Consider the following 25,705-nt stretch of genomic DNA (forward strand, 5'->3'; position numbering starts at 1 on the left):
CTGTGTTTTTGGCTCCCTTATCAAAAATTAGGTGGCCATAGATCTGTAGATTCATTGCTGGATCTTCAATTCCTAAGTGAAGATCTAGAAACACAACAAGTCAAAGAAAGGCTGGAAAAATGGGACTGCATTAAACTGCAGAGTTTCTGCATGACAAAGGATATAAATAGAAAGCACACAGAATGCAAGAGAGTCTTTACTAGCTATATAACAGACAACAGCCTCATATCTAAAATATTACTTAGAGCTCAAAAAAATTAACCCCCCCAAAACAAACCCTCAAAGAAACAACACCCACAATAATAAGTGGGCTAAAGACTTAAAGAGAGACTTCTTTGAAGAAGAAATAAGACTGGCCAATAGACACATGAAGAAATGTTCAACCTCTCTGTCTATAAAAGAAATGCAAATTAAAACAACATTGAGATTCCACATCTCCCAGTTAGAATGGCCATTATCAAGAAAACTAATAATAGCCAATGCTGGCAGAGATGTGGCCAGAAGGAAACACTACTACACTGTTGGTGTGAGTATAAACTTGTTCAGCCACTCTGGAAAGCAGTATGGAAGTTTCTCAAAAAACTAAACATAGAGCACCCCCTATAACCCAGCAATCCTACTCCTGGACATTTACCCAAATGAGCACAAAAAGGCCACACTAAAGCTACCAGCACAGTCATGTTCATTGCAGCATTATTTACCATAGCTAAGCTATGGAACCAACTCAGATGCCCCTCAGTAGATGAATGAATCAAGAATATGTGGTACGAGCTAGGAAGGTAGCTCAGTGGTAGAGTGCTTTCCTCGCATGCATGAGGCCCTGGATTCGATCCTCATCACCACATAAGCAGAAAAAAGCCAGAAGTGGCACTGTGGCTCAAGTGGTAGAGTACTAGCCTTGAGCTAAAGAGCTGAGGGACAGCACCCAGGCCCAGAGTTCAAGCCCCACGACTGGCAAAAAAAAAAAAAAGAATATGTGGTATACACAATGGAATTCTATGCTTCCATTTGAAAGAATGACATTGTCTGTTTCATAAGGAAATGGAAAGACCTGGAAAAAATTATATTAAGTGAAGCAAGCCAGACCCAAAGAAACATAGGCTGCATGGTTCCCTCATAACTAGGTTGTCTATGATATTCTTAGCAGTGGCTAGGTGCATAGGACCATATAAAATGAAGCTTAATATAATGAACTCTAAGAAATGGAAACAAGAGGTTTTTTTTTTGGGGGGGGGGGGGTCCAGTTGTGGGGCCTGAACTCTGGGCCTGGGCACTGTCCCTCAGCTATTCAGCTCAAGGCTAGCGCTCTACCACTTGAGCCACAGTGCCACTTCTGGCTTTTTTCTTTTTGCCTATGTGGTGCTGAGGAATCGAACCCAGGGCCTCATGCATGCAAGGCAAGTTCTCTGCCACTGAGCCACCTTCCCAGCCCACAAGTTTTTTTTTTTAATAATGTACTGCTTGAAGTTATTTCCTTTTTCTTTCTTTTTCCTTTTGATTCATGCCCTGCTGTTCTTGTTTTTTATTTTAATACCCTTTGTCTTTTTTTTTTTTTGGTCCAGTTGTGGGGCCTGAACTCTGGGCCTGGGCACTGTCCCTCAGCTTTTCAGCTCAAGGCTAGCACTCTACCACTTGAGCCACAGCGCCACTTCCGGCTTTTTTTTCTTTTTGCTTATGTGGTGCTGGGGAATCGAACCCAGGGCCTCATGCATGCAAGGCAAGTGCTCTACCACTGAGCCACCTTCCCAGCCCCCTACCCTTTGTCTTGTATATAAGTTCTGATCTGAGGAAGGGAAGGGGAATCACAAAGGATGAACCAATGCATCAGTGATGATACTAGACACTATGTTGGAAATGAAAACTTGGGGTGGGAGAAGAGTGTGGGGGGAAAGGGGAGAAGTGGGAGAAAATGAGGGAGTGGGTTCAAAAAGAAATGTCCTCTTTACTTATGTAACTGTATCCCCTCATCTTTACAATATTTTTTTTACTTATGTAACTGTAACACATCATCTTTACAATAATTTTTTTAAAGTCTTCAATACAAGATCAGGGGAGATTTTTGTGTCTGCGTCAGGCTTTTTGGATCTACTGTCCTGATTCTCCAGCTCCTCTAATAGAGTCCCCACCCTTCAATGTCTACTACTTTGGATTGCCTGAGACATCCTCTCCTCTCTGTGTCCAATCCCTTCTAAGGAAGATCTGCCTTTTTCCAGCTCCATCCTGGCTTTCTGGTGAAGCATGCACATGTGTCTGCAGGGTGTTCTGCCACCATCTGCCCCTGTGGACCATTAAGGAGAGCTGGGTGCCAGGCTTGGAATGCTGGGTCCATGGCAGCTGGGAGGTGGGGAGGAGAGACCTACTCTGTGGACAGCTTGCCTTGTGTCCATTTTACTCTGTCACCAGCTGTTTGTCCAGAAACAAGAGGGCATAACTAGAAGCACAGGAGCACCTGAGCAGGTGTGGGAATGGGGCGTGGCCTCATGTGATTCAGGCAGGATAAAGAATGCACAGAGGTTGTGATGAGGACAGTTGAGCAGGTGGACAAGCTGATGGTGTACCTGCCTGCCAGGCAGGAGCCACAGCTGCTGGTAACCATTTGCTCTACTGGTGGTGATTTGGAGGTAGGGTGGGGTATGCAGGAGAAAGGAAGTGTAAGCCAGGCGACAGAGCAAACAATCTGTCCTTCTGGCCCTACCTTCTAGGAAATGACCACTCAGAGCTGAGGGTGGGATAGTGGGAGAGGCTCGCGGTTAAGGTCCCCCAAGGCTGGCAGAGCAGGAATCAGACCCCAGGATGCTTGTCTTTGAGACAGAGTAAGAGTATCTGACAGCTTCGTGTTTCTGGGAACAAGTTCTCTAATGGAGAGCTGTGGGCTCTGTCCCCAGCCTAGTCCTGTCTGCCATTTTCTCACTAGCAACCTAGGAGTCTAGCAGTTGTGTGGTGTGGTGTGGGAGGGGAAAGGCCAGCTTGGAAACACCTGGGGATACTGGACTTCAGATCCGAAATAAGACACAGATTTAAGGAGACACAGCCTGGAACCCAGCATTTCCATCTGCACAGCAGCTGGCTGAGCCCTGGCTGAGGGGGTGACCAGCCTAAGACCCTTTCAAAGTTGCTAAATGAACCAGCCAATTCTCCTTTGGTGGGGTAGGTGGGGGACAGAAGAAAAAGGAGGAGCCTAGACTGCTGGGGGAGTTAGGGCACAGGCCATGCAACAGGAGGCTGAGGCCTGCCGCAGAGGATGGAGGGGCAACCACAGTTATCCTGGAACCACAGATTCTGGGTAATTCTGCCTCTGCCTCCCTGCCCAGGGGCCATGATCCCGTCAGGCTGTGCACTTTGCCCCCACACTGCGGTGGGCAGAGTACTTTTTGCCTTCCCACATCCTCCTCCTCTGATCCGAATCCTTTCTTGTATGTGCTGGAGTGGGGACCCCTTCGTCCCCGCCCTTCCCTCTGCCTGGGATACTTGGGGGGCGGGAAGCCCCACTGGCCCCGCCGCGCAGGGCGGGGCGAGTGACAGCCTAGCCTTCCGGGTCTCCCGCACCCGCTCAGGTTTAGGGGTTCTGGATCACGAGGAACACCTGTCCTCGCGGGTCGTTCGGGAACAGGAGGAAGACATCGCACCTGGAAAGCACCGCTTAGTCGTGGGCTTCTGGGTCCCTCTCCATCCCGCCCAGGCTGCACAAATTAGTCGGGAAGTCGGGCGCCCTCCCCGGCAGCCCCCGTCCGCCCCCTCCGAGGCCCTCCGTCGCGCGGCCTCAGTGTCCCCGCTCGGGTCGGGCGGGCGGCGGGGCGGGGCCCGCGGCGCAGAGGGCGGCCGGAAGGGGTGTGGGTGCGGGCGGGCCCCGCGCCGCCCCGCCCCGGGGAGGGCGCCCGGGGCGCCGCATCCTGGAGCAGGTCGCGCTCGCCGCCGCCACTGCCGTCGGGGAAGGTCCAGGCGTGGACATGGGCTCGCATGGTGCCCGCCCGAGCCGCGGCCCCCGCCCGGCGCAGTAACCCCGGAGAGGAGGCGGCCGGGGGTGGCCGCCGGCGGCGAGCGGCATGGAGGGGGCTCACCTGCTCGCGGCCGCCGACGTGCTGCGCCGCTTCTCCGTGAGCGCCGAGCGCGGCCTGAGCCCCGCGCAGGTGACCGGCGCGCGGGAGCGCCACGGCCCCAACGGTGAGCCGCCTGGGCGGGGGGCACCCCGTGGACGCGCCTCCTCGCCCTCGGTCCGGGGCCCGGCGGCGGGCAGGGCGGGAAGCGGGGCTCCGGAAGCCTCGGCGGATGCTCTGCGGGCGCGGGGGCCGCGCCGCCTCCGGCGGTGGGCGGGCTACGCCTGGGAGTCGACGCCCGCCGGCCCCTGGCCTCACCGGGGTCGTCCTCGCGCCCGGGCGCCCGATCCCCAGCCCGCGCCCCGCCGGCCCCTCGCCTCGGCCCGGGTCGCCCTTGCCCTCCCGGCGCCCGATCCCCGGGCCCGGTCCGCTGGCCCCGCGCCTGGACAGGTGCAGCCGTCACACCTGCGGGCACCGGCCGGGCGCCTCCGGCCCAGCCGTTCCCGGAGCCCCAAGGGTTCGGTGAGAGACGGCCCGGAGTGCAGCCCGCCCCGGGCGGCCTCGTCCCCCGCCCCTGCCCGGGTCTTCCTCTTTCTGCAGCGAGGCGGATGTGGCTGGCGGAGGCCACGGGCGCTTTGAACTGCCGTGGCGGGAGCCCCAGCGTCCCAGGGTGGCTGATTGAGGACCTTGGGGAGCCTCCCAGATGAACCTATCCCTGGCTGGGCGCTTGGAGGAAGCCCTCCCGCCCGGGCAGCCCCTCTGCCAGAAGCTGGTCAGCCGGCCCTGTCGTCCAGACGTGGCCCGCGGCGCACCGGAGGCCCGCTGGCGGAGGCTGGAAGTGCCACCGCCTCCCGCCCGGCGGCCTTGGGGGCCGGGCCCGTTGCGCCTGCCGCCCCGTGCCCGCCCCGTCCGCGCGCCCCGCGGGGAGAGGAGCATCTCCCCGGTGTTCCCACGGAGCCCGTGCTTTCCGCGTTCCCAGCCACCGACCCGGCCTGGGGCTGGAGTCTCCCCGCGCGGGGCTGGCTGGGAAATTACGAGAAGCTGTCAGAAGGGCGCTTTGGGGTTTGTATTGGTTTATGAAAACCACTTCTTATATAAATATTATCTTTCTGAAGCAGAAACCCTTTTTTCAAAAAAGTTAGTTGCTATATTTAGGCGAGCTGTGGGAGGAACTGGGGAGATAAATATTATTTAATATCCCCCATTAATGACTTGCAGGGAAAGCGTCCTTAACTGTGGGAGGACAGGGCGGCCTGGGGTGGGCTGAGGCAGGGGCAGAGTTGGGGTCCTCCTTAGAGGACGCTGGGGCCTCTCCCTTGGTTCCCACGGAAAGCTGGAGATGCAGCCCTCGCTTCTGTCCCTGGGAATCACAGATCCTGCTTCCATAGGACCCTGGCTTAAGTTCTTTTTCTATGTAGACTCTATTATGTCTCCATTGGCCCAGCAGAGGTGTTGCTGGCTGGGAGAGAGGCCACCCTAGGCCCCTGCCCTCATTTGTCTTGGTGTAGGCTCTTCCCCCATCCATCTGTGTACTGGGCTGGTTAAGGATGGTGGTATAACTTGTGCTGTGGGCCCATAGGTAGGTGATGTGTGCCGGAAGTGTGGAGAGCACTGTTGGGCTCCTGGGTTCCCTGCTTTGTGGTATTCTTCCTCAGGAAGCTTCCAGGGCTCTGGGAGTTGGCAGGGGAGCCTTGGAAAGCCAGCTGCCCATTCTGCTTGGTGCTGTCCCACCTGAGGAAGAGGCTTGAATGTCTTGTCAGTCTCTGCCAGCAGAGCCTCCATGATGGGTTGACCCCTTCCCTAGCCCTGCCCCTTTGTAGCCACTAGATCCAGGACTAGCCATTGGCCTCTCTGGTCTTGCTCTTCCAGTTATAGTAAAACCCACCTCCCCCCTTCCTTCCCTCCTGATACTGGGACTTAAACTCCGGACTTGGGTGCTCTGTCTCTTAGCTTTTTCAGCCAAGGCTGGTACTCTACCCCTTGAACCACCACTCCACTTCTGGCTTTTTGCTGATTAATTGGAGATAAGAGTCTCATCGACTTTGCTACCCAGGGCTGGCTTTGAACCAGGATCCACAGATTTCAGCCTTCTGAGTGGCTAGGATTATAGGTGTGAGCCACCAGTGCCTGAGTTAGACTCTTTTCTTTTCTTTTCCTTTCTTTTCTTTTCTTTACTTTTTTTTTCTTTTCTTTTCCTTTGTGGGTTGTGGGGCCTGAACTCTGGGCCTGGGCACTGTCCCTCAGCTCAAGGCTAGCCCCCTACCACTTGAGCCACAGCACCACTTATGGCTTGTTCTGCTGAGGAATGGAACCTAGGGCCTCATGCAAACAAGGCAAGCACTCTACCACTGAGCCACCTTCCCAGCCCCCTGAGTTAGACCCTTTTCTTAGGGTTGTTTGTGCCTCTTTAGTGAGATCATTAACGCGTTACGGGCTGCAGCAGAGGAGGTGGGCCGGCAGCCAAGTCAGAACATGGGTAGTAGAGGAGGTGGGGCTGCGGGTAGAGGGGACACCCCAGGGACTAGTGTTTTCCCCCTCCTCACAGGCATCTGTGCACCTGCAGTGTCGTTAGCACTGGAAACCACAAGGAAGTAATTTGCTTAAGTCCTAAAGTTTGCAAATTCTACCTGGAGCTTGGTGAAAATAGAAGTTGGGGTTAGCTCTAACCCTCCTTCCCTGTTCCCTCTAACCTCAGAGCTAGGGCCTGAGCCTGGTAGCATAACCAGTGAGCGTGCCAGACTGCCAGCCAGGAGTCCCTGGTGCTTATGAAATGGCTCCCTGCTAACCTGCAGTGGTGATGGCTTCATGCAGCGCCAGCAGAGCAGAGACCTGGGAACGTTGACATCTTTTAAGTCAAAATAATTCACATTTGTTAATTTATTTGTTTATTCGGGAACAGTCTCACTGTGTAGCCCGGGCATCAGCCTCCTGAGTGCTGAGATTACTGGTACATGCCACCATTTCTGGTTCCAATTTCTTTTCATTAATTTAATTAATTTTTTTTTTTTGGGGGGGGGGTCCGGTCGTGGGGCCTGAACTCTGGGCCTGAGCGCTGTCCCTCAGCTCTTCAGCTCAAGGCTAGCGCTCTACCACTTGAGCCACAGCGCCACTTCTGGCTTTTTTTCTTTTTTGCTTATGTGGTGCTGAGGAATCGAACCCAGGGCCTCAGGCATGCAAGGCAAGCGCTCTACCACTGAGCCACCTTCCCAGCCCCTCATTAATTTATTTTTGAGGTGTGTGCCAGCTGGGGCTTGAATTCTGGGCCTGCGCACTGTCCCTGCGCTTCCTTTGCTCAAGCCTAGCACTTTACCACTTGAGCCACAGTGCCACTTCCAGCTTTTTCTGTTTATGTGGTACTGAGGAATCGAACCTAGGGCTTCATGCATGCTAGGCAAGCACTCTCCCACTAAACCATATTCATAGCCCTTTATTAAAATTAAAAAAATTATTTTGACTATATTGGACTTTTGAACTTGGCCTTGCTCTTGTAACTCAGGCCTTCTACTGCTTGAACTATGCCTCCCAACCCTTTTGGCTTGCAGGGTAAGCCCTGGGCCACAAGCCTCCTCCCTACAGCCTCCCGAATACCTAGGATGACAGATTCATACCATTTTACTTAGTTTATCTGTTGAAATGAGAGTCTTGATTACTTTTTTCAATATATTTTTTATTGTAAAAATACTGTGCAGAAGGGTTACAGTTACATGAGTAAGGTAATGAGTACATTTTGCATTGATGCTTCCTCCTTTTTTTTCCCCCTACCATCCTTCCCCCCCACGACCCCCCCACACCTGTTCCCTTCCGCCCCTTGATAACTTTTTGTCTAGACTAGGCTCAAACTATGACTTCTCACCTCTACCTCCTGAGTAGCTGGGATTAAAGGTATGAGCCACCACACCTGGTTCAATCTATTGTTTGAATAAAAACTTGTACACAGTATAACCTTCAGAAGATATAAAAGTTCTACGATAAAGTCTCCTGAGCCCTGTCCCAGCTACCAATTCCAGTGTCCCCAATTCTTTCTTCTTCTGAGGTAGTCTGAGTGCCCTGACCGCAGCTATGGGCTCTAGGGTCTTTTTCTTGGGAAAGGGAGGGGGATAGGATGAGCTTTTCTGCCCTGTTTCTAACTTGACTGGTGCCATGAGGAGCTGGTCCCACGAGGAGCCTCCTTGGGTGCTGGGGCCTGACCCATTCCCCATTTTTTTTTTTTTTTTGTCAGTTGTGGCTTGAACTCAAGTCCTGGGTGCTGTCCCTAAGCTCTTTATTGCTCAAGGCTAGTGCTCTACCACTTTGAACCACAGCTCCACTTCCGGCTTTTGAGTGGATAAGAGTCTCATGGGGACTTTTCTGCTCCAGCTGGCTTCAAATTGCAATCCTCAGATCTCAGCCTCCTGAGTAGCTAGGATTACAGGTGTGAGCCACCAGTGTCAGGTCCCACTTCTGATGGTCTTCATCCTCTATAACATGGCAGCATTACAAGGAATGTCTACTGTGCATTGCATGCTTTTGTACAGCCTTCAGGATAAGTCTGAGAGGGAGAGGGTGTTTTTTAGAACAACAGTGGTTTCTAACTTGCTGTCCTCCCAGCTGACCTGTCCACTCCCTGCTGCCTGGCCAGTGGTATGAGGCCAACTTAGCATTTTGGATCAGTCTGATGGGAGAATATTCTCTGCTCATTTCCTCTGCCTTTTTCTGTTTGTCAATTGGGCCAGGCGTGGTGGTATGGCCAGAGCTGGCTAGTTCCGTGTGACTGTGAGCAGGCTGCTCATCCTACACGCTGGATGTGGGCCAAAGCCAGAAGCTGGACTGGGTTGGGCACATCCTGCCACGCAGGTCTGCACCTGAGGCCCTGAAGAACCCAAGGCTGTGGGGTCAGGGGAGCCAGCCAGAACTGCTCCTTCCCAGGCCTCATGCTACCCATCTGTGCAATGGGTACAGTGCCCCATGGCTGTTCCAGGCTGGGAGGGTGGCCAGGGCTGCCTGGGCTGTGGCCTTATTTCCTGCCAGCTCAGGCCCTATTGCCACTGGGACTTGGGAAACCCATATGCAAGAGCCTGAAACCAGGCCATGAGAGTGGTGAGGAGGGTGATCGGAGTGGCCTCATTCGCTGGGTGACCTCAGTGTAGCCAAGATGGGAACTGAGATCCCCTAGGGACCTTGCGGGACCTGACACTGACTCTTGAGGGGAGGGCAGCGTTGCCTGCAGCCCTCTGGAAGTTCAGGATGTTTCAGGTTGCGCTCTGGATGCCATACCCCGCCGGGCCTTGCTAGGTAGGCTCAGCACCCTCCACTCCCTCCCCCCCCACCTGTAAACCCCCCCCCCCCCCTTCACCAGGCCCTCTGTGTACCTGAGGCGGGGCCAGGTCCGCCCCACAGTGCAATGAAGCCAGGTGGGCCAGCCAGTCCTTGAAAAGCAGGAGGGGGCTCTTTTCAGGCCCCTGGGTGGCTCCCTGCAGAGGGAGCAGGGACAAGCTGTCCACTCTAGGTTAGATCCTGGAGACAGCAGGGCCAGGGGGGCTGGGCAGGCTGTGCCCAGCAGGCAGGGCCTCTCCCTGCCTCTCTTAAGTGACCATTTAATTGCTCTGTAAATTTACCTTGGAGGAAGATCTTGGTGAGTGCCCGCCTCTCCGGGCTGGTACTAACATTTCCAAGTCGAAATTCCAGTTTTCAGTGTTGTGAGGAAAAAGGAATCCAGGTAGGATTAAGGGAGCAGGTGGTGCTTACACCTAGGGGCCGCCCCTGGGCACCCCTGCTGGCTGCCCTGTTGCTCCCTGGCTCCAGGCAGGGACCCAGGGTCTGTCCTGACACCTGAGCAACTGAATAAACAATGACTGGGGGGTAGGGGGGGGGTGCCAGGGATGACTCAGAGCAGCCTGTAGGCTCCCTCCTGTGTGTGTGTGGGGGGGGGGGGGGGGCTGGAGGGGACAGGATTGCTGACTGGTCAGACCTAGGGCAATGGAGAGCAGCTTGCTGGAAGCAAGGTGGACCCCTTTCTGTCCGATCTGACAGAAAAGTGAACATAAAATACAGGTAGAGGGCCCTAGTGAGATGGGGAGGAGGAACTCCATTGTGCACAGTGGTGGGATTTTGTCAGGACAGGTCTAGAAGATCCAGAAGGACCTGGAAGCCTGTAGTAAGATTGCTGGAGACCTGGGACTGAGCACAGACCTGTCTCACGTAGCTGGTGGTCTGACGGCTGTGTGGCCCACATGCTTGCACAGTCAACAGCTCACGAGGTACAGAGGGGGAAACAGACACCATCTCAGGTGGTGCAGCTGTAGCCATGGCACTCACAAGACATAAAGCAGTATTTGAATTCCAGCCCTGTGAACAGGTTTCTTGACCTACACTTCTACTTCCAGACTTTTCTGCCTGGGCTGGCCTCAAACCTGGATCCTCAGCTCTCAGCCTCCTGAGTAGCTAGCATTACCAGTGTGAGCCACTGGTGCCCAGCTTTATGAAGTATCTCTAGTCACCACCGTTTTGCACTCTGCTCCTGGACCTTGAGTCCACAAACCAAATCCCAGGTTCCCAGACCACCTATTTTGGCAACCATGCCCAGGAGTAGCTGGGAGAAGTCTCCCCGTCCTCATGCAAAATGTCCAGATGAGAATAGAAGAGGCCACGTGACCTAGGGCTAGGCCAGTTGGGGCCTGGAGGAACAACAACCCGTTATGAATCTCTGCCCCTCTCTGTGGCTGGCAGATAGCACTGAGCAGGCAGGTGAGGCACTTCCCAGCTTAGGAAACAAGTGTACCCATCACTGTTGGGGGCCCAAGGCCACAATTTCAGGGAGACCTTCCCCAGGTCCCCAACATGTAGCTGGGGGATGGCAGCCCCTGGGGATCCCTCTTTGACTCTGGGACTCATTTGTGCATAAGCAGAAGGGAGTTTTTCAGGTTTGAGGGGTTGACAGTTGAAGCAGGCATGGCCTCGTAGCTCTAAATACTTGAGGACCAGGTGACTTTAGTGGGTGGCTCTAAGGCCACTATAGAATGGTGGACTGATGGGATACTAGATGTTCTCAGCTGACCTAGACCGGTGGTAGAGACCAGAGGAGGGAAAGCAGGGCAACCTAGAGATTAGGATAGGAGGCTCAGAGCAGGTCAGGAGCCAGAGCAAGCTCAATACTCTGCACTACTTCTAAGCTGTGTGAATGTGAATTAGTTATACAACCACTCTGTGCTTTGACTGCTCTGTAAAATGGGGATGAAAATAAAGAGTCATGTGGCCCAGGAGTCTGGTACCTTCAGAACTAGCAGCATGCCACAGCTGTGGAGTCTTTCCATTGGCCCTCTGGAGACATGCAGAAGGCCCTGGAACACTGCTTGCACATAGTGGGTGCTCATGGCTCTGGGTGGCCATAGCCCTTCAAGGTAGGTGTGGACATCTCTTCCCCATGGGGTAGCTGCTTCCTAGGACCATCAACGCTGTTGATTACAGGCTTCTCATGTGAGAGGCTCGCTGAGTCTCCTCAGGAGGGGAAAATGGAGAACCTTGTGGTGAGATCCAGACTGGGGTAGAGACAGGTTGTTGCAGTAACAGCCCCCAAACTCAGTAACTGATCAGGAGTGGTGATGATAGTTATATCACAGCATTGGGGAGGCTGAGACAGGAGATAATGAAATAGTCTGGGGCCAGTCTGGGTGACATAATTAAACCCTGTCTCAAAACAACACACAAAGCCAGACATTGGAGGCTCACACCTGTAATCTAGCTCCTCAGGAGGCTGCCTTCTGAGGATCATGGTTCTAAGCCAGCCCAGGCAGGAAAGTCTGTGAGACTCTTATCTCCAATTAACCACCAGAAAACTCAAAGTGGTGCCATGGCTCAAAGTGGTAGCCTTGAGTGAAAAAGCTTAGGGATAGCACCCAGGCCCTGAGTTCAAGCCCCAGGACCAGTATACACACACATACCACTAAACTGGAACCCCTAAGGATCAGAGTCATGACTCACTCTGCTGGGTGCCAGGGCAGCTTAGCCAATAGGAGCTCTGCCTGCCTCATGGGCTGTCAAATGGCATGAGGGTCAGAGGTCTGGACTTACTCTACCCAGCATGGTAGCCTCCCTCCCCCCCCCCCCCCCCCCCAGTGTGGCTTCTTCAGTTGAAATGAGTGAGGTAGGTATAACTAGAAATGTTCTCCTTCAACCTAGCTGTGCTGCATTTCCTGTGCTGGCTGGCCATGCATGCTGATGGCCCTGTGCTGGATAGGGTCATGGAACCATCCTGCACAGGAACCTTCTTGAGAACCTTATGCCAGCCCCTTTCAGGTGGAAACTCACAAAGCCAAAAATATCAGGGATGACCTCTAAAGAATGGGTCCTGTCACTTCATTATGGGTCAGGAATCAGGAGGGAAGTTCCAGGTGGGCAGATAGAAAAGGGAAACTGGAGAGACATGTAGCCCCCCACCCCCCAATCCCACCAGGAGCAAATGGAAGGCAACAAGGTAGAGACCAGAGACCTGTGTCCTAATCTTAGGCCCTGACTGGGCTGGAATAAGTATCCTGGGGAGCATGATGCACACACACCATCTAGCAGAAGGGATTTAAGTGAGACTGCAGATAAACTTCCTCCCTTAGTTAGGAGCACTGAAAAGGTGACTGTAGAGCCTTGTGCAATGTGGTGGGCACTGCTGATTCAAGGTGGGGCATGGTCAGACCACCTGCAAAGGCTCTGCTCCATGGCAGGATTGGCCCAGAAACTGGCCTGGCCCTCCCCCAACCTTTCCTGTGCACTTCAGTTAAATAGATCAGAAGGAAAATGTCTGTTTGATTTTAATCTCAACGCAGGACACTGGAGATTACATTTTCCACGGAAAATGTCAGCTGTTGCTTAAAATAGGACTTTAGAGAAAATGCTAGAAAGTGTATTTTTAGGTTATATGTCCCATTTCCCCCCCCCCCCATCCCTGAAGTCCCAACTGGGTGCTTGTAGCTCTCTGTGGGTTGCTGCCAGGTGCAGACCCAAGCTGGCCAGGTGCAGACTGAAGCAGGCCCCCCTGAAGCCTGAGGGCCAGGTTGGTGGACGCATGTAGGACCTGGACCCTGGGTCCAGAAGCTGGCACTGGAAGTGGGCCCTCGGGGAGCTGTCAGGAAGGCCTAAGGCATTAGATGGCCAGAGCTGAGCTTGAGATTGGGAGCCTTCTCTGAACAGCCCCCCACAGACCACTTAACCACTGAGTGATCTTCCTGCTGTGGGACCTTGTTCCAGTTGCTTGGCTACTTGCTTTCCTTTAAGGTTTTTGGGATGATGCAAAGAATTTAGGGACCCGAGGCAGCCTGCTCCAGCTGATACAAAAGGTGTCCTCGGAAATGCAAGGGATAAAATTGGCAAGTAAGCTGCAGTGGGCATCTGCCCCACCTGGGCCTATGGAGCCAAGAAAGGCCCCCCCCGCAGGTCTGGCTTGGAGGGATAGGATCAGCAGAAGGTTGTGGGTTCCTTGGGTGTGGGGCTGGCACTTGTCTGGAAGGCCCAGGAACCTGAGCAGTAAACCGGGAACTTGGTAGTAAAGCATGGGTGTCCTGGCCAGGACTGCGTGGCCATTCGAAGAAGGGCCATGCAGAGGGGGCCCATCAAGAGAACTGTTGATGGTGCGACCTTTGGGCCCCCTTTCTCCTCCAGGCCTCAGTTTCCCTTCTGTGAGATAGGATGGGGCTGGAAGACGTCCCTGGCTCTGAGGGCCCCATGCAAATAGCTCAGCTTGATCAAAGTGAGGTAGGGCAGAGGGTGGATGGTCCTGGACTCCGGCCATCCCATTTGTGGCCTCAGGGCTGTGAGGCTCCTCCCAGGGGGGCACCATGGGGAGGGGGCGCAGACCCCCTCAGTCCCTCTGTGTAACCATCCTCTCTCTTTTCCCCATGCTCCTGTGGCCACCTGGACCCTGCAGAGCTCCCCACGGAGGAAGGTGAGGCTGGGGGACACAGCTTTGTCTTGGTCACAGTCAGATCACATTGCTGTTCACTCTCTCTCCAAGAATGAGGCTTTGGACAAACAACCAAGCCTCTGTGGGCCTCTGGTTCCCTCTGAACTGCAGGAAGCAATGGGGCTGGAGGCACTGATGCTACCCACTTTGTGTGTAGGGGCTGGGCTGGGCCTCACATGTGCTCTTATTCCCAGGGAAGTCCTTGTGGGAGCTGGTGTTGGAGCAGTTTGAGGATCTCCTAGTGCGCATCCTGCTGCTGGCTGCCCTGGTCTCCTTTGTAAGTGGGAAGCCGCTGTCCTGTGGGACCGGGCCACCTGGCTGGGAGAGCTGGGCCCAGCAGGGCTGTCTCATGCTGTGAGCCACAGGGCTGCACTTTACTTGGCCTTGGACACCTCTCCACTCCACTGGTCCCCCAAATATTCCCTGCCCTGCGGGACATCTATTTCCTGTGCCTGGACCTCACTGCTCCACACTGGACCCCACCTCCCTCCACACAATCTGCACCCTCTCCCCATCCTATCTTCTGTCCTGGAAATCAGGAGCTCTCCTCATCCTACTCCACCTCCTCTTCCTCCTCCTCCTCCTCCTCCTCTTCCTGCTCCTCCTCTTCCTCCTCTTCTTCCTCTTCCTCCTTCTCCTCCTTTTCCTCCCTATCCTTTTTTGTCAGTTGTGGGGCTTGAACTAACATCCTAGGTACTGTCCCTGAGCTCTTTTGTTCAAGGCTAAAGCTCTGCCACTTTGAGCCACTGCTCTACTTCTAGTTTTCTGGTGGTTAATTAAAGATAAGAGTCTCATGGAGCTGGGCACTGGTAGCTCATGCCTGTAATCCTAGCTACTCAGGAGGCTGAGATCTGAGGATCACGGTTAGGGCAGAAAAGTCCATGAGACTCCTATCTCCAATAAACCACTCAAAAACCAGAAGTGGTGCTGTGGCTCAAGCAATAGAGCACTCACCTTGAGCTGAAGAGCGCAGGGTCAGCACCCAAGCCCAGAGTTCAAACCCCACCACCGACAAAAAGAAAAAAAAGAGTCTCATGGACTTTTCTGCCCTGGCTGGTTTTGAACCATGTTCCTCAGATCTCAGACTCTTGTTGTTGTTGTTGTTGTTGTTTTTATCAGTCATGGAGCTGGACGCTGTCCCTGAGCTCTTCAGCTCAAGGCTACTGCTCTACCACTTGAACCATAGTGCCACTTCCAGCTTTTTCTGCTTATGTGGTACCAAGGAATCGAACCCAGAGCCTCATGCATGCAAGGCAAGCACTATACCACTGAGCCACCTTCCCAGCCCCTGATCTCAGCCTCTTGAATAGCTAGGATTACAGCCATGAGCCACCATTACTCAGCTTAAAAAAAAAAAAATCTTTAAAATCTCACACAAAAAAGTTCAAAGCCATCCCAGGCAAGGAAGTCCATGAGACTCTTACCTCCATTTAACCACCAGAAAACCGGAAGTGTGGCTGTGGCTCAAGTGGTAAGGCACTCTCCTTGAGCTGAAGAGCTTAGGGACAGTGCCCAGGCCGAGTTCAAGCCCCACAACTGACAAAAAAAAGAAAAAAAAACTCACAAAAAATTTATATTTTACAATTCACCCTGAACATTAAGGCTGCAAGAATAACACAATATGCTGGGAGTGTGGCTTAGTGGTAGAGTGCTCGTCTAGCATGCATGAAGCCCTGGGTTCAATTCCTCAGTACCACATAAACAGAAAAAGCTAGAAGTGGTACAGGGGTTCAAATGGTAGAGTGCTAGCCTTGAGCAAAAGAAGCTCAGGGACAGTGCCCAGGCCCTGAGTTCAAGCCCCAGGCCTGGCAAGAAAAAAAAAGGAAAGAAAGAAAGAAAAAAGAATAACACAACATTTCCTAAATACCAATATTTTATGGCTGAACCCAAAAAAGAAAAAGAAAACAAAAACAACTAAAATATTAGCTAAGGGCTAATATTACCCAAACAGTCAAAAATGAGGTAAAATATCCAAATTATTAGCATTAATTTACCACAATTATGAACTTCAGTCCCCAGTTATTGGCGATGATTGCATGTGTGCAGGGTAAGTGCCCCCACGGCTGGTGGTAGAAGCTACCGTGTAGACCAGCATCTCTTCCCCAAGTGCTTCCACTGCCAGCTCCCCCTCGGGCATTAGCCCACATAGGCCAGGGAGCTTTCTTTTTTTGGTTGGTCTTGAACTCAGTCTGGGCGCTGTCCCTCAGCTCTTCAGCTCAAGGCGAGTGCTCTACCACTTGAGCCATAGCACCACTTCCAGCTTTTTCTGCTTATGTGGTGCAAATGAATGGAACCCAGGGCCTCATGCATGCAAGACAAGCATTCTACCACTGAGCCACCTTCTCAATCCTGGCCAGGGACTGTGGTCTGACTCAGCTATTCCTGTCTTAGCCTAGGTCTCTGAATTTCAGCACTGTAGATGTTTGGACCAGATATCTCTCGGTGCAGTGGGATGTAATATGTGCTTCAGAATGTTTAGGCATAGCTAGACGCTGGTGGCTCATGCCTATAATCCTAACTACACAGGAAGTTGAGATCTGAGGATGGTAGTTCAAAGCCAGCAGAGACAGGAAAGTCCTTGAGACTCTTATCTCCAATCAAGCACCAGAAAACCAGAAGTGGCACTGTGGCTCAAAGTGGTAGAGCTCTCTCCTTGAGCAAAAGAGCTCAGGGACAGTGCCCAGGCCCAGAGTTCAAGCCCCACAGCTAACAAAAACAAACAAACATGGCTGGGAATGTGGCTTAGTGGAGAGTACTTGCTTAACATGCATGAAGCCCTGGGTTCGATTCCTCAGTACCACATAAACAGAAAAAGCTGGAAGTGGTGCTGTGGCTCAAGTGGTAAGAGTGCTAGCCTTGAGTTCAAGCTTCAGGACTGGCAAAAAACAACAGCAACAACAAGAAAATAAAAAACAAATGTTTTGGCAGTACCCTGACCTCCCAGTCATGACCTTTACAAAATAATCTCAGCTGTCCCTGAGGAGGTGAACTTGCCCTAGCTTGACCCCTTCCAGTATTCTCTACAGACTTGGGTTCTGACCTCCTGTGACCTCCTCCTGGCTGTGGCTTCCCTTACATCTTTTCTGGACCTACCACTCAGCCCCCCCCAGCCCGTCTCCCCACCCCCACCCTGTGGGGCCTGGTGAGGAGGTGGGGAGGAAGACAGTGGTCATCTCTGATGGCTAAGCAGCAGACCCTGATTAATGCTGGGGCTGGAGAGGACAGAGGTTAATGTGATTCCCACCCTGGCGCCAATCCCTGCAAGGCCTGAGGAGATCTCAATCTGGAAATTTGGAATGTGGAGAGGGAGGGTGCTAGCTAGGACTGGCCCTTCCCCTCCAGTCATGTCTGGCCACCCTGGCTGCTGCCCTATGGAAACCAGGGCTGTAACAAAAGCATCCATCCATGCAGATGCAAAGCCAAAAAGGTGCTTGTGTCCTTGGTAGCACAGGCAGATCCACAGAAACAGCTGGGGTGTGCTGAATCCTCACTTTGGCCAAAGAGTAGACGTGGCACTTGAGTGGTCTCCACCATGCAGCATAGGTTCCAGAAGAAATGGTAGCCCTCGGGCCACTGGACCTTGAACCTGAGTGTATACTGTGGTCACTTAGGCTTGCCAAGCAGCTTCTGATTCAGGAGGTTTGGGTAGTTTTAAGAACTGTGATTCTGCCGGGCACCAATAGCTCATGCCTGTTATCCTGGTGACTTGGGAAGCTGAGATCTGAAGATCCTAGTTTGAAACCAGCCCAAGCAAGAGAATCTATGAGCCTCTTGATCTCCAATTAACCCAAAAAGTTGTAAGCAGAGGTGTGCTAGAGCACCAGTCTTGGCCATAAAAGCTAAGGGACGATGCCCAGCCTCTGAGTTCAAGTTCCAGTACAGGCATACTCTCCACCCTACTCCCTAAGCCCCACTCCCCAAAAAAACAACCATGTATTTCTGGCAAGTTCTTGGTGTTACCACTCTGCTGTTGCTGTTGCTAGTCTGGGGACCAATGAGAAGTGGTTTTAGGTGGTCAGGAGTCTTCCAGCTGACTAGGTACCATTAAAGGATGGTTCCGGGTGGGATTGAAGCTGTGGCAGTCACACCTCCTCTGAGGAGCAGCCCTCCCCACATCTGGGACTCCCCAGGGTGTCTTCTTGGACAAGAATGTAAGCAGAAGATCCAGGGTTCAAAGGACAGGAGAAGCTGGGCCGTGGTGGCTCATGACTTAATCCTAGCAACTCAGGATGCTGAGATCTGAGGATTGCTGTTCAAAGCCAGCCCAAGCAGGAAAGTCCATGAGACTCTTATCTCCAAACAAACCACTCAGAGGACTGGAAGTGGCTCAGTGGCTCAAGTGGTAGAGCGCTTGCTTTGAGCTGAAGAGCTGAGGGACAGCGTTCAGGCCCAGAGTTAAAGCCCCATGACCACCACCAACAAAAAAAGACAGGAGAACAGGTGTGTGTGTTGGAGGGGGCGGCAGGGCAGACCAGCCCAACTGACCAGCTGTAACCTTGCAGGTCCTGGCTTGGTTCGAGGAGGGCGAGGAGACCACGACAGCCTTTGTGGAACCTCTGGTCATCATGCTGATCCTTGTGGCCAATGCAATTGTGGGAGTCTGGCAGGTGGGAGGCGCTGGGGTGGGGCTGGGTCCTGGGGTCCCCAGATCAGATTTCCGTCTGTAGGCCTTTCTGCTTCCATCTCCACTCTAGGCCCCATGGGTATTCCCGAGGGGAAGACCTGCCAACGCACAGGTCACCTGCCTACTTTCTTCTGCAGGAGCGTAATGCTGAGAGTGCCATTGAAGCCCTGAAGGAGTATGAGCCTGAGATGGGCAAGGTGATCCGGTCAGACCGCAAGGGTGTGCAGCGAGTCCGTGCCCGGGACATCGTCCCAGGAGACATTGTGGAAGTGGCAGGTAGGTAAAACTCTTCTTTGCTCCTTATAAGACTAAGGAGCCTGGTGTCCCTCATCTTCCATCTTTCCAGCTGTGGTGGCTGCTGGATCCCTCCAGAGCTCTTTGGCCAAAGCCTACCCAAGGGACCCTACCTGAACCTTGGGAGCTTCCTGTCTTCCTGGGGTTTAGAATCCAAAACACATCCTCAGCTGAGCCATTCTCCCAATACAGTGGGAGACAAAGTGCCTGCGGACCTGCGTCTCATTGAGATCAAATCTACGGCACTACGAGTAGACCAGTCCATTCTCACAGGTGAGGTCCAGGGGCCAGGGTGGGGCCTGGGCGTGGGTGTGCCTTCAAGGGTGGCTCAAATAACATCCAGTTCCGTGGCCAGGTGAATCTGTGTCTGTGACCAAGCACACGGATGCCATCCCAGATCCCAGAGCCGTGAACCAGGACAAGAAGAACATGCTGTTTTCTGTGAGTCCTAGGATGCCCACAGCCTCAATGCTAAGGATAAAAATAATGTTAATAGGTCTGGGAATGTGGTTTAGTGGTAGAGTACTTGACTAGCATGTGTGAAGTCGTGAGTTCCTCAGCACCACATAAACAGAAAAGGCCAGAAGTGACGCAGTGACTCAAGTGATAGAGTGCTACCCTTGAGCAAAAAGAAGCTCAGGGACAGACAGTGCCCAGGCCCTGAGTTCAAGCTCAAGGACTGCCAAAAATAAAACAAAAATGTGAATATTAATCACACTCCTGTAGGAAAGGAGCTCATTGGTTACTAGAAATACTGCAAATGGATAATAATCATAATAGTTTGTTTTATGGAGGCCTGGGTGTCTGGCACTGTCTAAGCCTACACATAATAGTTTATTTAATCCTTACAACAGACCTTTGAAATAAGGTTATCTGTATTATTTACTTATCTGTATTTTCCAGCTAGGAAACAGATTCAGAGAGGTTAAGTAAATTGCCCAAGGTCCCACAACCAGTTGAGATGTGAACTTAAACACCCAGGGCCCAGAGCTTTCTCTTTTCCTGTGAGGATAGCCTGCCTTAACCTGGCAGAAACTGTCATTAGTAACTCAGCTGAAAATCCTCCAGAGTAAGGAAACCACAAAGTGGTGAAGAGGTAGGGAATAGCTCACTGGTGGAGTTATTGCTGAGCATTTGTGAGGCTCTAGGTTCAATACCCAGCACTGAAAAACAGAAGAAAGGATGGTGTTGGTCCATTTCTCAAATGGGAAGGCTGAGTCCATGTCATATGTCCCTGGTTCTATTGGGAGAGAATGGCTTTAACTGCTAGGAGAGAGGTGCCCTGTGGTCTCAGAGAGAGTCAGGAGGTAGACTCACAGCTGCCCATGGGCAGCCTGGAGCCAAATGTGGAACACCCGATGCCCCATGGAAGGGCTAGGCCAGCTGGGCAGTGGCCTATGGTACCAGGGGTAAGAGCGAGAAAGCATGCCTGGAAATGAATGCTCATGCAGAGCTGAGATCCCTGCCCCCCCGGACCCCCGGCTGCTTTGGGACAGGGAGAGGGGCACTAAGGTTTTTCTGAGGAGGGCAGTACAGCTGGCCTTAGCTGAAGAGTGTAGAGGACACAGCTCCCTTGCTCAAGGTGGAAGAGCCGTTTCTACCAGTACCTGCTCACTTGCTCCCTGCATGGCGCACCCATCTGAGGGGGCTAGTGGGAACATGAGCCTCTGTTGGGCCTTCTGTTCCATGAGAAGACACTGGGGCAGAGATCTGCCTGGCTCCTGCACCAGGACCTGGGGAGAATGAGGATGCTTAGGCTCAGGTTTCTGGATTTAGAAAACATTTATGGACTGTTTACCTGGGATCATTGCCAGACACACTTTTGTGTGGCCGTGACGGTTGAATCTCATTTTGGTGGATTTGAACAGTGGGTCCCTGAACTATACCAATGGATTACATTGTCAGTGTCACCCCTGAAGCCTCCTGTATCAAGCGCTGTGTGAGGCACTGAGGACATGGTGATAAACCATGTCCTGTGGAGAGCAATAACCCAAGGAATGCTTGGTTTCTAAGCCTGGAAACACCATCCACATAGAGAAGAAGGCTCAATGACAAGAGCCTGCACCAGCTCAAAGGGATTGGGGGTTCTGGCCTGGCTAGAGGCTAAGCAGCCCTTCTCTTGTCCTCTCTTTGGTCAGGGCACCAATATCTCATCGGGCAAGGCTGTGGGTGTGGCAGTGGCCACAGGCCTGCACACAGAGCTGGGCAAGATCCGGAGCCAGATGGCGGCTGTGGAGCCCGAAAGGACACCCCTGCAGCGCAAGCTGGATGAGTTTGGGCGGCAGCTGTCCCATGTCATCTCTGTGATTTGTGTGGCAGTGTGGGTCATCAACATCGGCCACTTTGCTGATCCAGCCCATGGCGGCTCCTGGCTCCGTGGCGCTATCTACTACTTCAAGATTGCCGTGGCCTTGGCTGTGGCAGCCATCCCCGAGGGCCTCCCGGCGGTCATCACAACATGCCTGGCACTGGGCACACGGCGCATGGCACACAAGAATGCCATCGTGCGGAGCCTGCCCTCCGTGGAGACCCTAGGCTGCACCTCGGTCATCTGCTCTGACAAGACAGGCACACTCACCACCAATCAGATGTCTGTCTGCAGGGTGAGTGAGTAGCCGCGGCCAGCCTGAGGTCCCTTGGGCTGTGTGTTGCAGGCCTGCCTCCCCAGCCTCCTGTTTGGTGAGAAATGGAGAAGAGCTGTGGGCTGGCTCCAGGGAAGGATGGGTAGCACAGCCTTGTGTTCGTGGCACAAAGCGGGCAACAGTGTCTGGCTTCATGTATGTCCCTAGAGCTTGTGTGTCACTGTGGGATCCCCAGTCTCCCCATCAGATGCCTGGCTGCTAAGTGAGCCCTGCCAGGTTACCTTAAAGGATCCCAGAGAGGGTCAAGTGCAGGCCTTAGGTCTGAGCCAAGTGGGTCCAGACAATTCCAACCTGTGTCATCCTGACTGTAAACAGTGCCCGTCACTAGATATGCCAGCTCCAGTGATCCGGGAAGGGCTAGGGCAGGAATTATTTATTCTCTGGCACTACTCTCCACATGTTCCAGGGATTCTGGCAGAGATTCCATGGGGCAGAGGCTCCTCTGTGACTCAGTAGGGAGTGGTTGGAGGGAGGTGAGACCTGTGGTTGCTTCCTGCTGGGCTCCCCATTACTACTCTTCTAGTCTTCACATAGTCCTCAGGAACCAGCCTCTTAAAATCCTTAGACTTTGGGGCTGGGAAGGTGGCTCAGTGGTAGAGTGCTTGCCTTGCATACATGAGGCCCTGGGTTCGATTCCTCAGCACCACATAAGCAAAAAGAAAAAAGTCAGAAGTGGCACCGTGGCTCAAGTGGTAGAGCGCTAGCCTTGAGCTGAAGAGCTGAGGGACAGTGCCCAGGCCCAGAGTTCAGGCCCCACAACCGGACCCCCCCCCCCAAAAAAAAGATGCTTAGATCTTAAGCCCATTGGAGCTCATCAGAGGCTGAGGTAGAGGAAGAGTGCCGGTGAGTTTCACTGCCCAGTAGCCTCTGACTTGCTGACATTTGTAGGATGTCATTTGACATTCTTGACAGAAGTCAGGCTTTGGGGAGTACAGGGGAGGGGTTTCAGGGTGCAGCATGCCAGACTGCTGCCTAGAAGCAGAGAGATGAGTCAGAAGGAACAGCATGGAGCACCTATTGGGTGCTAGGTTGGCCACTGGGAGAATGTACAGAAAGGAATTTTCCAGAAAGCAAGAACCACCTCCCTTGCAGAGCTGGAGACAAACAAGACATGGACTGCCTAGGAGGGAAGGGCCCATGACCGGGATACACGGGCAGGAGCTGGGTGGCCCAGCAGCCTGAAGGGCAGCGGTTACTTGCTGAGGTGAAGATGTGTGCCTTGGTTTCCATAAAGGCCAAGAATCCATACCCTTGAAAAGAAGGGCCAGTTTGATCTGAGCCCACTTTCTGCCTGGGTCACCAGTGGAGGAATGGATTTAGGAACTTAGCTGGCATTACACAGTGACACTGACAAGGACTCCTAACCAGCTTCAGCCTCCCCCAACTCTCAAGTGCTCCCAGATGCTGAAGAGTGGACCCCTCAGGAGTCCAGAGGTGTGGCCATTCCAGGGGTGGACACAACTGGGCCAAACAAAGTCCCTTACTCACCAAGACCCTGTGCTAAGGACTTCCCTTCAGGGACGGAGGCTCTTGTGAGGGGATACATCAAGGACCCTGTCTTCTCTGGCTTTCTTCAAGAAGGGAGACTACTGCTCCTGAGTTTACCCTTGTCCCCCACAGATGTTTGTGGTGGCAGAAGTGGACCCAGGCTCCTGCCGTCTGCATGAATTCACCATCTCGGGTACCACATATACCCCAGAAGGCGAAGTGTGAGTAGTAGAGGGGATGGAGCCTCTGGCAGCCTGGCCTGCAAGGGCCAGTACAGAGGGGTGAGTGGGTGAGGTTCCTGGGAGTGGGGACATGGCCTGTTCTGACCTTCTGCTTCCCAGGCGGCAAGGGGAGCAGCTTGTACGCTGTGGGCAGTTTGACGGGCTGGTAGAGCTGGCAACCATCTGTGCCCTGTGCAACGATTCAGCCCTGGACTACAATGAGGTAGGCCCCCATTCCTCTCATGGCCTCCCTGACATCCAAGTGCTGTCCAGGGACAGACCCTTCACCCAGGAGTCAGTGGCTCATTCCTGTAATACTTGTCACTCAGGAGGCTGAGATCTGAGAATTCCAGTTCAAGGCTAGCCACAGCAGGAAAGTCCACGAGACTCTTATCTCCATTAACCAGCAAAAAAAAAAAAAAAAAAACAAAACTGGAAATGGCTCAACTGGTAGAGCATCAGCCTTGAGCAAAAAAAAAAGCTAAGGAACAGTGTCCAGGCCCTGACTTCAAGCCTCAGTACTGGCACTAAAACAACTAACTACATACGTATATAACTGTGCTACATTTCCATCTTACTCAGATTTGGCTCTGGAACTCCACCCCTATTGCAGGGGCTGAAGTGCCAGTGGATCATGGGGAAGAGATCAGGTAGTGGCCAGAATGGAGCAGTACATGAAGCAGCAGCCACAGCGCACGAGAGACCCAGTCTACAAAAGCCAGACGTGTCCAGTACTGAAGGCCATTCATGTAGCTGGGGCAGGGAAACATAGAAGGTGGGAGGGTACTCGTGCCTGTGGAGCAGCCTTAGCCAGAGCCATGCTACACTGAGGGCACGTAGAGTACCACCAAAGGGTTTTGAGCCAGGAGAGGAATATAGTCACATTTGCATTTATAACAGTCTCTTCAAAGCCAGGCACTGGTGGCTCATGCCTGTAATTCTAACTACTCAGGAGATGAGATCTGAGGATTGCAATTTGGAGCCAGCCTTGGCAGGAAAGTTTGTGAAACTCTTATCTCCAGTTAACTACCAAAAAGCCAGAAGTAGAGCTGTGGCTCAAGTGGTAGAATGCCAGTCTTGAGCCTTAAGAGAAAAAGCTAAAGGAGAGCTAGCTCCTAGGTCCTGAGTTCAAGCCCCAGTACTGGTACAAATAAAAAAGAGGAGGAAAGAAGAAAGGAAGGAAGGAAGGAGAGGGAGGAAGGAAGGAAGGAAGAAAGAGAAAGAAAGAAGAAAGGCTGGGAAGGTGGCTCAGTGGTAGATTAATTGCCTTGCATGCCTGAGGCCCTGGGTTCGATTCCTCAGCACCACATAAGCAAAAAGAAAAAAAAGCCAGAAGTGGTGCTGTGGCTCAAGTGGTAGAGCGCTAGCCTTGAGCTGAAGAGCTGAGGGACAGCGCCCAGGCCCAGAGTTCAGGCCTCACGACCGGACCCCCCCCCCCCCAAAAAAAAGAAGAAAGCACCTCCTAGAGCCCTGTGCAAACAACAGCATAAACAGGATGCTAGGGACTAGGAAGCCCTGAATGGTTCTTTGGTCTCAAGAGATGCCAGCTAAACCCTGCCTGGAACTTCAGGAGAGGCAAGAAGGCCAGAGAGAGATTTAGGAGTTGAAAATTCTGAGACTTGGTGAAATATTTAAGTAAAAGAGAGGAAGAGGTCAGAGAATCCCTTGTTGTACCCCAAGCGGTCCCCAGTGAATAAGCTCCTAGAGGCAAAATTGGACATATTGCTCTCAATCTCAAGAGGAAGGTCTTGTGAGGCCAGGCAACTGCTGTTGTAAGCCGACCCCAGGAAGAGAGGCAGGAGCTTCTAGAGACTCTGGGAGAGAAGGTGAGGGTGAGGAGTGAGGCAGGCAGCAGGTTAGCTTCTGCATCTGGTGAAGGAGCTGAGTGGCACAGAGAAAGGAGAGCAGGAGGGGTGTGTGGTTACTGCTGCCAAGGCCTGAGAGGCTGAGGATTACTGCCAGATACCATCTAACCCAGATCTGCAGCAAGGAGGCTCCACACAGGGGCAGAGTGGTATAAGAAGAAGGTGAGGCTGGGGAAGTCCCAAGTGGGCAGCAAGCCCCTCACTCCCTGTGCACTGGGACTCCCCAGGCCAAAGGTGTGTATGAGAAGGTGGGAGAGGCCACGGAGACAGCCCTGACTTGCCTGGTGGAGAAGATGAACGTGTTCAACACTGACCTGGACACCCTGTCCCAGGTGGAGCGAGCTGGCGCCTGCAATGCGGTGAGCAGGATGGGGGTCCAGGCCTGGGCTGTACAGCTGGGGTTCCCAGGACTTCTGGAGATAGGAGAGAGGAAAGTACCATGTTAGGAGGCTTCTGGGAGGAGGAAGGACCTCACATATGTGAAATTCAGCTTCAGAGCAGAGAGAGGGACATATGCAAAGTAGACAAGGGCACACAGAGTTGGGGGGTGCCTGTGAGCTCTGGAAATGGCAACTGTGGGGGAGGAAGGAGGGGTCCTTGAACTCTGGGGTC

At 53.1% G+C, this 25,705-nt stretch overlaps 1 protein-coding gene across 2 annotated transcripts in view; it reads left to right on the forward strand.

Annotated features, from left to right (window-relative positions):
* The first annotated feature begins 3,912 nt into the window (after positions 1-3,912).
* Atp2a3 (ATPase sarcoplasmic/endoplasmic reticulum Ca2+ transporting 3) overlaps positions 3,913-25,705 on the forward strand; it is a 37,511-nt gene continuing 15,718 nt past the window's right edge. The window contains exons 1-11 of one of the 2 annotated variants that reach the window (XM_042699435.1): positions 3,913-4,161; positions 13,924-13,941; positions 14,154-14,236; positions 18,462-18,566; positions 18,721-18,859; positions 19,070-19,150; positions 19,233-19,318; positions 21,016-21,480; positions 23,140-23,228; positions 23,349-23,451; positions 25,321-25,452. In XM_042699435.1, the coding sequence (XP_042555369.1) occupies positions 4,044-4,161; positions 13,924-13,941; positions 14,154-14,236; positions 18,462-18,566; positions 18,721-18,859; positions 19,070-19,150; positions 19,233-19,318; positions 21,016-21,480; positions 23,140-23,228; positions 23,349-23,451; positions 25,321-25,452 (1,419 nt within the window). In that variant the 5' untranslated portion in view covers positions 3,913-4,043. The remainder of the gene's footprint in view (positions 4,162-13,923; positions 13,942-14,153; positions 14,237-18,461; positions 18,567-18,720; positions 18,860-19,069; positions 19,151-19,232; positions 19,319-21,015; positions 21,481-23,139; positions 23,229-23,348; positions 23,452-25,320; positions 25,453-25,705) is intronic. The other variant, XM_042699434.1, reaches the window with a different exon arrangement.

Source organism: Dipodomys spectabilis, unplaced genomic scaffold (genome assembly GCF_019054845.1).
Source record: "Dipodomys spectabilis isolate Male_0828 unplaced genomic scaffold, ASM1905484v1 ptg000250l, whole genome shotgun sequence".
Lineage (NCBI taxonomy): Eukaryota > Metazoa > Chordata > Mammalia > Rodentia > Heteromyidae > Dipodomys > Dipodomys spectabilis.